At 38.6% G+C, this 13,122-nt stretch overlaps 1 protein-coding gene across 1 annotated transcript in view; it reads right to left on the bottom strand.

Moving 5' to 3' along the window:
* LOC144043536 (protein unc-13 homolog A-like) overlaps window positions 1–13,122 on the bottom strand; it is a 65,126-nt gene that overhangs the window by 47,388 nt on the left and 4,616 nt on the right. Inside the window, exons 2-9 of the mRNA XM_077557276.1 lie at window positions 9,310–9,339; window positions 9,095–9,194; window positions 6,245–6,362; window positions 6,001–6,124; window positions 4,157–4,227; window positions 2,960–3,014; window positions 2,543–2,572; window positions 1,198–1,411 (exon numbers count right to left, since the gene is read on the bottom strand). Coding sequence (XP_077413402.1) covers window positions 1,198–1,411; window positions 2,543–2,572; window positions 2,960–3,014; window positions 4,157–4,227; window positions 6,001–6,124; window positions 6,245–6,362; window positions 9,095–9,194; window positions 9,310–9,339 — 742 coding nt within the window. The remainder of the gene's footprint in view (window positions 1–1,197; window positions 1,412–2,542; window positions 2,573–2,959; window positions 3,015–4,156; window positions 4,228–6,000; window positions 6,125–6,244; window positions 6,363–9,094; window positions 9,195–9,309; window positions 9,340–13,122) is intronic.

The raw sequence follows: 13,122 nt of genomic DNA, 5'->3' as shown, positions 1-13,122 counted from the left end.
CAAAAAAATGGACCTCAACACAAATCATTGTCACCTTTTTTTTTTTTTTTACAGTACCAGTAGTTCCTTTTAATTTTAATTACATTTTATGATTTATGAAATTACTGTATCAATGGCTAAAAGATGCAGCCATATTTTTATTAGTTTAACATTTTTCCCCACTTATTTTAACAAGAGAATTAAAACTGGTAAAAAAATATTTTATAGTACATTTTATTGTACATTTAGAAAGATAGTACATTTTATTGTACATTTAGAAAGATATAAAATTTGCGATTAATCGTGAGTTAACTATTAAAGTCATGCGATTAATTATGATTAAACATTTTAATTGCCTGACACCCCTAGTTTATGCTAATAAATGTTAATTAATTTCATAATGTAAAAAATAAAAAACATAGCCTCCAAAGCCCTCCAATTGTGGGCCAGCTAGCTCGTAGCCATCAAAATCTCTTGATCCTTAGATCTTTTGTTTCACCAATGAGACATATTGCAATGAATTTGACGTGAAACTCGTACATGTGGTGGCGGGGAAGCACACCTTGGCTCAAATGTATTTAGAATGTTATGTACACAGGTTTTGATAAACGTTGATAAAGGACGTTATCTTACTTTGAGCTATCTGAGGGTTCCAATATGGAATAATGATTATTATGACAATGAAATGTATTTTTTTTTTTTTTATTGGAATATGCAGAAAATTCGGCTCACACGGAAAATTGGCAGTAAATGTAAAAATGTTTTGGAAGTGGTATCTTCCACTGAAAAAATAGCAATTTTCAAGAAATCCAAAATGCCAGCAGTCAAAAATGGCGGGAAAATTCAATGACTTTTAAATATGAATAACAGCCCCTAAACATCCCTTTAAGTCCAAAGAAATAACCACAAACAACAAATATGCAAATAATAGCAGTCCTTTGACATTTTTTGAAAAATTCAAAATGGCTGCACATGGTAGCTCAGATTATTTATTTATTAATTTTTTTGAAGAAGAAGAAATAGGGAAAAAAATGCAATTGATTATTTAAAAAAAGTTTTTACCTGCCCGGATGGGATGTTTAGAGGAGGAAATGGTGATTTTTATGAACTGTGAGCTTGTGAATTCCTTTGAGACTAATTTTGATGAAGTGTTTTATTAATATAGGCTTGACTTGACATTTCTAATGAGCAGGCTACGACACAAGGGCAGGCACCCACCTAACAGTGCGCTGATGGTTGTAGTCAAGGTCATGGCTGTTGTTGGAGTGTGGGTACGAAACGCCTCTGGAGTTACGGTGCTGGTGGCTGATTGGATACTGATGGACGGAGGCGTTGGGCTGGGATGTGCTGTAATATGGCGGTGGGATGCTGTTACTGGTTTCGCTGCGGTAGTCGCTGTCCCGGTCATCCACAGCACTGTCCGGGTCATCGTCTACACATGATGCACAGATACAAAGTTGAATTCTGTTGGGGTAACATTGATAAAAACAAAATGATGATACGATGGTATGATGGGTTGAACCTTTAAATTATAATAAAATTAATCATTTAAACATTATTAAAAATTTTAATGAAAATTAATAAAATTATAACAAAATTTGAAGGAAGCTTCCAGGTGTTATGCTGAATTAAAAACTAAGCAAGTACCGGCAAAAAGTTTTCCAAAATTTCAACATCATTTATTATTAATTATTTTTTTTAAATAAAAGGTATATGGAGTTCCCATGTTTTATAAAGTAAAGTGGAAATTTAAATAACTCCATAAATGAAAAGTTCCCTGTATTGCGACCAATGCATGCGAATGTAGCTCATTTGGGGTTTTCGTCAGGGTTCGGAAAAGGGTTCAAAAGACATTCGCAGACAGTGAAAAACTGTCTGAACATGTTCCAAATGTCTTTTCGACAAGTAATAGTGGTCTGTGGAGTGTGAACATCTTAAAAATCCTGATGAAAAGCCAAAATTTGCTACGTTCGCGAGCATTCACCGCCCAGTGAGATACCGGCTATATCGGCACGGCCGATAATTGGTTTATCTCTAGTATCTATTCATCAATGTAAATGAGTCAGTCAGAAGATGAACTTATTTGACTGTCTGGGCACGTAAAGACTATTTTAAGACCAGAAGAGATTTATTTTTATTTTTCTCTCTCACTCTCACTCTCACTCTCACTCTCACTCTCACTCTCACTCTCACTCTCACTCTCACTCTCACTCTCACTCTCTCACTCTCTCACTCTCTCTCTCTCTCTCTCTCTCTCTCTCTCTCTCTCTCTCTCTCTCTCTCTCTCTCTCTCTCTCTCTCTCTCTCTCTCTCTCTCTCTCTCTCTCTCTCTCTCTCTCTCTCTCTCTCTCTCTCTCTCTCTCTCTCTCTCTCGCACTCTCTCTCTCTCTCTCGTAAAAAACACAAAAGACTGAAGAAAAGGCTAGCTTGCCTTTTTGTCTATTTTCAGTCTTTAATACATTTATAGAAACGGCAAGTCAAATTCAAGCTCAGATTCTGCTGACCGACTGTCTGACTAAAGATGTGAGTGTGTGCGTGCGTGATAAGCTGCATGCACACTCACTTTGCTGATCTCCCCATAAACTCCAATTACCTGAAATGAAAGAGAACAGCGTAAGACGCATTTATGAATGAATGTTGAAGTGATCCAAACGCAAGCAGACATTGCAGCTTTCTCTGGCAAAGAACGAGCGCCGACACTGGACGTCTTCGCAGACTGCGGGCTCAGCAGATTTAGTGGAGTGAGACGACGGTGGAAGTTGAGTGAGCGGCATCCTGCTGGAGTTTGCCACCAGACACCCGATGCCGCTATTGATCTCTTCCAGTGCGGCCACGCTGACTGTTTGCACTCCACCGCACAACAACTCGTGCGTGGTTGCACATAATGTTCACGAAAGCAATCTAATCACATGTCCACGGATAAAGCCATCATTCTTTTGGTTTAGGAATGATTGATGACACAAACAATGAATGAACTTACAGCATTGGGTGCTTGGAACCCGGAGTGGGCGTTCCTGTTCTTCTTGGTATCCGTACTGAGACAAACGATACGCAACGCAGTTATAGTGCCGATTAATCAAGTTGCCATGCTCTCAAAATGCAAACTTGTAGGGCTGGGTATCGATTGATCGGTTCGATTTGTTCAGTTCAATTCGATTTTGATTTGTTTCTGATTCAATTCGATTCAACATAAATTCTTCTTAAACGTCAAGGACATGATAAAAAAAAGTCCACAATTATTCAATTTTAACAATAAAAGTAAATTTAACTGGTCATATGAGTAGTTAATTAACTCATTCACTCCCAGCCATTTTCATTGAAGCAACCCCCTTCTCTCCCGGCGGTTTTACTGGATTTTGACAGATTTTGCAAAGCCCACAGAATATTGTGTTCTATTGCTATAAGAGCATGGAACCTACCAAAAGAAAGATTAGAGGCTCTTCTTTCATCAGGACAAAAAAGTATATTTGTATCTGTTTCCGTTTTAAAGCAATTAGCAGTAGAACATAGCTAAGTTTCCTCATTATTCACAAAGCTGTTGAAAACACTTTTTGCAACATGGCCCTGGTTGATCTCTTATACTCTGCTGCCACCTGCTGGCCGTTTTTTGTAATAACTACCAGTGCTTTAAGCGCTCTCTTCAGGTCAGAGGCTGCATCAAAGCCTTCTGTATGCTCTAGCATTAAAAAAACATAAAACATAAATACATTTTTAGAACCATGGCAATATTTAAAATAGAACGTTTTTATACGTTTTTGGGAGCAAATGAGTTAATGAATGTAACATGTGTTATAATCACTTAAGTGTTACATAAACATTGATATCAGCAAGGATGATATGAAAATATTTTTAGATATCTCATTCAATAATTGCAAATGTAAACTAAAAAGATTCTGAATTGTGCAAAAGCTCAGGTCTTCTATAAATGTAAGAACATACTTTTAAATTCATGTGAACAGTAAATTTCAAGAAAACAGTAATATACAAAAAAAAATTGTCCTTTAAAATGATATTTTCTTAAGAATTGATGGGAAAAAAGAGATATTTAAAAAAATGTAAAAATATATTAGGCTTGTAAAGGAAAATCGATTCAATTTCAATTATTTGATTTTTTTTTTTAAACCCAGCCCTACAGACTTGTGGGAATGTTGGGATAATAAACGCAGTGAAGGCTTACGTCTTGTTCCCTCATGGCATTAAGTTGCTCCAGTTTTTTGGCCCAGTACCTCGCCTCATCTTCTGGGATGTCTGAAAGGGAAAATCAAACTCAGGTGAGACAAAGCTGATGAACCTTTAACTGTATCATCTTATCTAAACTAAAAATAGCAGCTCTCTTCTACGTTATTTTTTTTTTGCTCATGAGCTCAAGCTAAAACAAGCCTTTCACTTGAGCAGAATAAAGAAATGGTGGAATTCTACTCAAAGCCATAGAAGCTATAAATAGGGCCGCGCTGAAAACGAAGGAGTCAGATGTTCAATATCGCCTGGAGGAAGTTGAAACAGTAGGAAAATAACACCTAATCAATGTTCAAAGGAACACAGTGTGATCGATGACAGGGAAAGGACACGCACACGCCCTGACACACATCCTCACTTGGAACAGTAAAAAGTAGGTCATCCTGATTGGTTGGTCAAGACGTCATAATGCTTGTACAGTTTTACTCATACAGTAAATTTACATACGCAACTTCAATCTCTGCAAATATCAAAACAATTGCCACAGTGTTGTGGACTTATGGGAATTAACATTATATTATATTATATTATATTATATTATAGGGGTGTTAGAAAAAATCAATTCGGCAATATATCGCGATATTACAGCGCGCAATTCTCGAATCGATTCAATATGCGGCCGATTTTTAAACATCAATTTTTTAAGAGATTATTTAAAAAAAAAAAAACGTCTTACTTAGGGTTAGGATTTACACATTAAGCATGGAAGAATGTTATATTAATGGAACAGTAAGCCTTCATATTTTATTTCAGTGCTGTTCAAACATGAAACAGACTGCAACCTGAATTTTCAGATAAATCTTACAGTGTACATGTACAAGTTTACTGATTAGTATTTTCTAAATTTGAGTAAAAAAAAAAAAAGAAAATCGCAATAATCAATTTATAGATTCGTATCGGGATTAATCGGTATGGAATCGAATTGTGACCTATGAATCGTGATACGAATCCAATTGCCAGGTACTAAGCAATTCACACCCCTATTATTATATTATATTATATTATATTATATAGCCTTTTTCTTATAGTATAGCTGTATTCATAAGTCTGGGGGTATGTAGACTTACAAGCACAAGTGTATAAAATAAGGCTGCTCGATTATGAAGAAAATATTAATCATGATTATTTTTGGTAATAATTGAAATCACGATTAGGACGATCATTCATTTTTTGGCACAAAACAAGTTAAAAATATTAAGACAAATAAAATGTATGCAAGTACCTTTTGGATGAAACAATTTATTAAATTAGTTATTTTAAAATTTAGAAAAAGGTGGAAATTGTGGGGTGTTCTTGCCTCATGATCTACAAGTGAGTGACGGCGAACTAATGTTATATGCGGCATATCTGGTCGCGACACGCTTAAAAAAATTATTATTATTATTTTTTTAATTAAATCATCTTGAAATGTACTTGGGTGGCCCGCCCAAGTATTAACATTACAAGTGTGGGAAACACTGTCCTGCATACTCGCAGTTTGGCACCCACGGATTTGCATATTCTTAGATCTTTTTTTTTTATTATTTTTTTTTTCCACAATTTTTTTTTATATTGGGATTATTCAATTTTGGGGTAGAAAATGTATACTGAATATTCATCAGCGTAGAAGACTTTTTTTGTGTTTGTTAAAAATAAATAAATAAATAAATATATACATTTTTTGTTCGGGGGATTAATTAAGGGACCACTCGCAGCGTGGTCGTGGGCCGCCAGTTGTCCATCCCTGCACTAGAGGTCACTACTGCTCAATAACGGCGTGTAAAAAGGCAGAACTGATGCACTTACCAAGCGGAAGCTCAAACCGCGTGTCGAGCAGCACCAGATGAAGCGTCGGATCTTTGGTGCCACAGATCTCATTATCAGTCATGATGACCTGAGAGTCCAACGTGAGCCACTCACCCGGGCCTTCCTGCGTGCACAACGGAGAGAGGAAAGAGCTGGATATGGCGATGAGCCTCCAAAAATTGCTCAAGCAGCTAAACATTGCTCATCGGCAATATTTGGGGAGTGAGGGTCGTTGGTAGCCGACCTCGTTTGACTGTCTGATGCTGTGGAGGGGAATCCACACTGTGCCAACCATCGTATCCCAGATTAGCCCTTTGTTCCACACCTCTGCAGTTAGACCCAAGTCTAAACGGTTGATTTCGCTAAAATGAGAGAGACAGGGAGGGGGAGGGAAATTATTTGGCAGTCACATGTAGCCTTTACTGGAACAAAAATTGAAGTGTAGCTAATCATGGTATAAGGCAGTGGTCCCCAACCACCGGGCCGCGGGTCATTTGGTACCGGGCCGTGGGTCAATTGGTACCGAAAGAAAAAAAAATGCATTATTTTTATTTTTTTTCGAAAAAGATGTTTTATTTTGAAAAGTGGCCGGATTCTGTCTGTTACATCCGTCTCACGTGACGCACTTCAAGGCCGCTACACCACACGTCACATGATACGTCACGCTAAATTTAATTCCAAGCTAGCAAAATGAGCAAAAAACAAACTTCTTTAAAAAGTTTCTTTGCGAAGGGGAAACGGTCCAATGAAGGGACAGAAGAGGAACCTGGACCCTCTAAAAAAGGGAAAGCTGCCTTTAACAGGCAGTATCAAGAATTCATGCACTTTGTTTTTGTGTTGTGTCTTATTTTGAAGGTATGTTTAAACGCTACCATAGCGACCAGAGTGTGTTGCATTGTTTTAGGGCAGAAACGATGTTGCTCATGCGATGCTCTGTTGTTGGTGCGACGTTACGGACACCGTTAATAAAGTTGCACATGATTAAACAGTAGATTTACGTTCATTATTATTAAAGAGAAAATACCACCGTTTTTTTCTTGTCATTTTATTTTGTTTTTATCAGCTAAACCTTTAGATTGGGCCGTGAAAATATTGTCAGACATTAAAACCGGTCGTGGTACAGAAAAGGTTGGGGACCACTGGTATAAGGTATTCATAGATATGCTGATGAATGAAAGCAGGAAGGAGCATGACGATGCAGTCGGTGGCAAAGGCGTCGGCGATGCTATCACACGCTTGGAGGGAAATTGAATGAAGACATACATCGGGCTGGTGGTGCCCGCCCAGCGGAGAGTCGCTTGAAGTCCGTTTCAAGGACAGGCCAGCGTCTCTCTGCTGCCCAAATATCACATAAGAGAGCTTCAGGGATACAAACCTCACAACAACGCTGAACGCCTCCAAGCGTTGAGTAATGCTAACAGGACGCTGTGGTCAGCCCGTTTGCTGCAGCCCACGTATTAAATGATTCTCACCAGCCATCACATCACCCATAATAATAATAATAATAATGCATCGGATTTATATAGCGCTTTTCGAGACACTCAAAGACACTTTACAATGGAATGGATACATTATTCATGCCCTCACTGTGGTGGCCGTAAGCTACTTAAGTAGCCACAGCTGCCCTGGGCCAGGCTGACGGAAGCGTGGCTGCCAGTGGGCGCCTACGGCACCTCCGACCGCCGCCAAACATTCGCACCTTCCATACACCAGCGTGAGTAGCACTGGAGACAAATGTGCGTGAAGTGCCTTGCCCAAGAACGCGACGACACATGATTTGGGGAGAGTGGGGATCGAACAGCCGACCTTCTGGTTACTGGACGACCGTGCTCTAATGCTAATGCTACGCTAAACTGCATGTTATGTCATGTTGTAGTGATTTTAATTATTCGGATTTTTATTGAGATATAAGTGCTAATAAACTCATTTAAAAGGATGCCAATAATGCATTAAAGGTAATATTAAATCATGCATGCTCCACCAATGCCCAGATGAGTACAAAGAGCCCTGACTGTTATACTCTGACTGCACCTATCAGCTTTTACCTTCCCTTACAGTTCCTTTAGGGAGGGGAGGGGTGGAGGGTGATGTCATGTGCGTCCCCGAGGAGTAGCGGACATGTGGCGCTGTGCTAGCATTAGCCTGTGGCGTTAGCTAGGGTACGACACTGCACGCATGGGCTGCTAACTTTCCACAGTTGAGATGCTGCAGTTACGCTTTGGGCCAGAGGTGGCAGTAGCGAGTAAATAAAATGACAAACTGCACAAAGATCCTTTAAAAAAAAACACACATAAAAAATATTATCTTTTGTCATTAGTGTTTTGACAAGAAATGTTAACATAGTTTTAAGTTAGATTCTTTTGACTAAAATTAATTTAAGTTTTAGTCACAATTTAGATTTAAATTCCCTACAATATCGTGATAATTATCGTATCGTGAGGTTTGTATATCGTTACATCCATAATCTTTATTAAACTTTGTTTGAATGAAACTTGTTGAACTTACAATAATATGCCATCTCAAAACGTAGTTTTATATTATAAATAAAGAAAAAGTCCATAATTGCCTGAGATTAATCTTACAGCTGCACAATGAATGGAAACATTTGAACATTAAATAAAGTGCAGTGAATAGTTTCTGTAGTGGTTCTTTTCTCCCACCCGTGTTTCATTTCTTCTTCTGATTGGAGTGTGTAAATTTTCGTCACGGTGTTGTTTTTGTTTTAGTGTTTGACAAAATTGGCAGTCAGTTTAGTTATCGTCATCGTATCAATGAATGGCTTCTATTTTTGTTTTTGTTTCATTTTCGCCTGATTTTTTTTTCGTGACGAAAAAATAAGGCGAACATTATTCGTCTACGAAATTATCACTGTTTGTCATAATAGTTTTTGGGACTATGTATCTTTCTAAAAACGGTGTAATTGGGACAGGCCTAGGAATGCCTAAAGCCTAAAGTGGAGGAATTAAAAGAACAAAAAAAAGAAAGATGTAAGTCAGAAGGAGGGAAAAAAAATCACTAATATGTTCAAGCAGCTGAAGTCGTGACACGATTGGACGAAAGGAGAAGACAGACAAGAGGACAGCGAAGAACTCACAACATGAAGTCTTGCTCCCAGCTGGGCAGGTTGCCCCTGACAGCGATGGTTGTGCTCTTCACATTTTGTACCTTCAAAGTCACGTAGGTGTTGAACTTCTCTGCCAGAAACAAAAGACAACATTGTGGAACGATAACACTTCCATATACGTCCTACAATCTTGCCATGTTGTCTCGTAGCTAATCTGCCTGCATGCGATCGACGTGATGACTTACCTTGGGGTCCATCCAGCTTGGCTTTCTTCACTGTGGAACCACACAGAGGGACAGAATCACAAACAAGAACACCATCTACTTTCATTTGCAAAATAACGCATGCAACGTCTGTTCTGGAATTGACCAATTTTGGAATTACAATTTATTCCTTGCTTGCTCAAGGGCTTCTTTGGCTGAAATGTTCTGTCAAAAAAAAAAAGCGCAACTGTGCAGACACGGCGCTAATGTGCTGCCTTCTTGTCCTGGCAGTGGATAAACATGGGCAGTCGTACTTTACAGTTTACACCTTGTCAATGTGACATGCATACATGAATATAATAAAATACGAAAGATGGTAGATTATCCCTCATGTTGAAGTCATGTTACGGTGTTCTGCAAAATGCAAAAAGTCCAAGAGGGAGGATCAAATATTTTAAAAAAAAATTAAGTCAAGCATGTTGTTAGATTTTTGTATAATGGAACATATGGCGTTCCACAGGGTTCAATTTTGGGGCCTCTGCTGTTTTTGGCTTTTTGCTTTTTATTAATATCAAATATAAAAAGCATATGAAAAAAAAAATCACTGAGTGAGCTGAAATTGCACCCAATTGTCCAAAACATGTTGAAGTTCAAAATGGCACCGTCAAAAATTTCTAAATGATATTGTGGGGAAACTATTTTTTATAGTACACGAGTAAAAATGTCCAAATTTTGGCTATTGACTTTTTACATTTTCACATTTTTTAATGCACTGTACACTTGCTGTGTTATAGTGCATTTCCCGCGATAACCCAATTTATCCCTTCACTGGGGCATCAACTAAACGTAGAAAAAAAAAAGATTTTAGAGTCATAAAAGCCACAATACACCAGGTGGCGCTAGAGAGCTAATTATCATTTTTGGTTGCGCTGACTTATGTGCTTCCAATCCTAGGTCCACATTCTTATACCAAAACAATAAAGCACGGTTGGGATGGAGAGCTCAGGCCTGTGAAATATATATCTATATATATATATATATATATATATATATATACATATAGAGATGATAGTTAGTTGTGCTCTTGGGACAGTATTGCTTTTATTGTCCATAGAGGGCATCAAAAACAAATAAATAAAAACGACATATGTATGTATACAGTAGGTCTGATGCCACTGAACATTTTGAGTGGTCGCAAGTAAAAAATATATATATATAAAGAAATGACTTTGATATCACACTTCCAATAGTGAGCCAAATTTGGGCTGATTTTACTTACAAAAGTGACAGTCCTCACTGCAGCAGCGTTTTACCAGCTTTGAGCAAGCTTGCGCATCCATTTTTAATGCTCCACTCTTTTTATTGCTGCGCTGGTTCTGTCCAATCTCCACATCACTCTCACTGTCAGTTTACACAACACGCACACCGACGCACGCATACAAACAACATCCAACAACGTGAGTGTTATGAACTAAACATTTACTTCCATCACCTCCTGGGATACGTGCTGTGAACACCAATATGGCCTTCTCTAATAGTGGCCTGCCACATCACTAGCTGTCGCCATAGTAACCAGCAAAAAATGAAACCTTTATGTAAAAATCGCCCTGAGTCAGCAAAAGCCCTTTCTGTGTTAAGTGTTACTGTCCTGCTACGTTAGTGAGAGAACATCCATTTTAATGTTTCTATATGGGTTAAAAAAAAAACAATATGTAGCAGTTTTTGTGCTGAAACACACTCAGTTGAGCAATTAGGCTCAGAGTGGCGGAAACCAAAAAGTCTATTTCTATTTCCAAAAGTTTCACTTCAACTCGTCACCATGGCCACAATCTTTGCTCACTAGACATCAAATTCTCACATTTTGTAGTGACAAGTCTCTTCTTTCAGACAAACTAACTTTTATTTGGCTAAGGTGTCATTTAGTACCTTTATTTTCACTTTAAGCGAGGAGAAGTCGGACTAACTCGCCTATCTTTTACATGTTAATTTCAGGCGCCTTTCTCTCTCCATTTCTGATAAATCATAAGTTTTCAACCTGCTCTCATTTGGTCATTTTTCATCCGATTAAAAAAATGAGAACATGCTAGTGTTCCCCAAACCCTTGCCGTTCTAACGAGCCATTCCCTGAATCTGCATCTTCAACCGTTAAGTCGTGAGAGGCTTTTGTTCGAGGTGTGCGTCTCTCATACAATATCAATGGAATGTGGGTGCGTGACGTCTCCAGTATGTTAAATTTCCAATGTGCGTGCGTGAATGTGCATGTTTCTTAAAGGGACAGTAAGATACTTTTAGTTTATGTTGATTATGGTTAACTTCCACATTTCTTGACCGATTCCAGTCGTTTAAATTTTAAACTGTTCAGCTCATTTACATTTTTTTTAAATACATTTTTCAAAAAAAACACATTATTATTATTATCATTATTAGTTTTAATTTAATTTAATTTTATTAAATGGAATGGAGTGTTATTTAAATACTGCTTTTTTACAAGTGCTACTACTATACTACTATTGCTACAAGTACTACATACATGCGTCTTTCCACCTTGCAAGAGTCAGCAGTCCCATTCAAAATTTCTGCGGGAATTTTTCTAGTTTTTAATACTAAAGTTTTTTTTGTTTTTTTTTGTAACTAACGTAAAAATGGTAAACATGTTCTACAATACATAGAATCTTTTAATCTAAATCTGGTAACTTGATTCTGTGGGTTGCGCTCCAACCTCCTGGGTTTGCCCTTCGGCCGGTGGCCCCCGCGGGGCCCGGGTGGTTGTGCCCTGGCGCTGCCGCGGCCTGGGGGGCTCTAGGGGGTTGTGCTTGCCCTGTCCTGGCCAGGGTCGACGGCTCCCCTCTTTGGTGGAGGTTTTCATGCATGCCTGATCCATCACACCAGCATCGACCGAAATTCATACACAATCGGCTTTTTTTTCCCTGGTCGCTGAATCGGTGGAGGCTGGTCTGCTTTATCTGTCCTTCCTTGTTTGCGGGGTTGGTGAAAGATTCTAGTTTGTAACCCTGTGGGTAGTAGGGGGTGTCTGGTCAGTGCTGGATTTCACTTTTCTTTGATCCTTCCTCGGGTCTCCTGACAACTTCACGACTTTAGCGAGATTCTGAAGTATTCAGTTTAGGTGAAGGGTATGGGATTTTTAATAGGTTTCAGGTGAATTAATGAGCACAAACTCGCGCGCGCACACACACACACACACACACACACACACAGAACATTAGGGATAGACCAATTATCAACGCCAATATTCAGCATTTTGAAGAATCACATGGCCAATTAAATGTTCAAAGATGCTACATTTCGATTAATTGCACAGCCCTTGGGTAGACCCTGGACTGGCTGCCAGCAAACAGCAGGGTATAAATTAATTTGCTCCGCATTATATGCTATAATCAAAAATGCTTTGGAAACTACAATAACTTGGAAGACAACCAACATCACGAAATGGGTTGTGTTTGACTTTGGAAGTTTCACTATATTGGGTCTCAAAACAGACGCATCGACGCATGGGGATGAGGATCAATAAGAAGCTAAATTAGATTTTCGACCGCGAAAGGCTGAAGCTTAATTAAGGCTGACGATCATAAATCTCTATGACAGGGTGGCTTGTCACAAGAAATGTCCTCAAGACTCCATGAAGAATATTTTGTCACGTGACGCAGGCATGCAGAGAGCACAACGGACAACACATACGTTGTGCATGCCATGAACTCCTAAACACTTGCCTGTGCAGGGTTCTACCATAACGATCGAATTACTAGAATCAGGTTATGGAAATGTACCATATCAGAAAATGGATTAAAATTTCACAGAAATGATTAAATGCTTTCAGCGTCAAATGACACCTCAAAA

This window comes from Vanacampus margaritifer, chromosome 2, assembly GCF_051991255.1.
Source record: "Vanacampus margaritifer isolate UIUO_Vmar chromosome 2, RoL_Vmar_1.0, whole genome shotgun sequence".
NCBI lineage: Eukaryota > Metazoa > Chordata > Actinopteri > Syngnathiformes > Syngnathidae > Vanacampus > Vanacampus margaritifer.
Note: the sequence above shows the minus strand (reverse complement) of the source record. Positions and strands in the feature narration are given on the sequence as shown.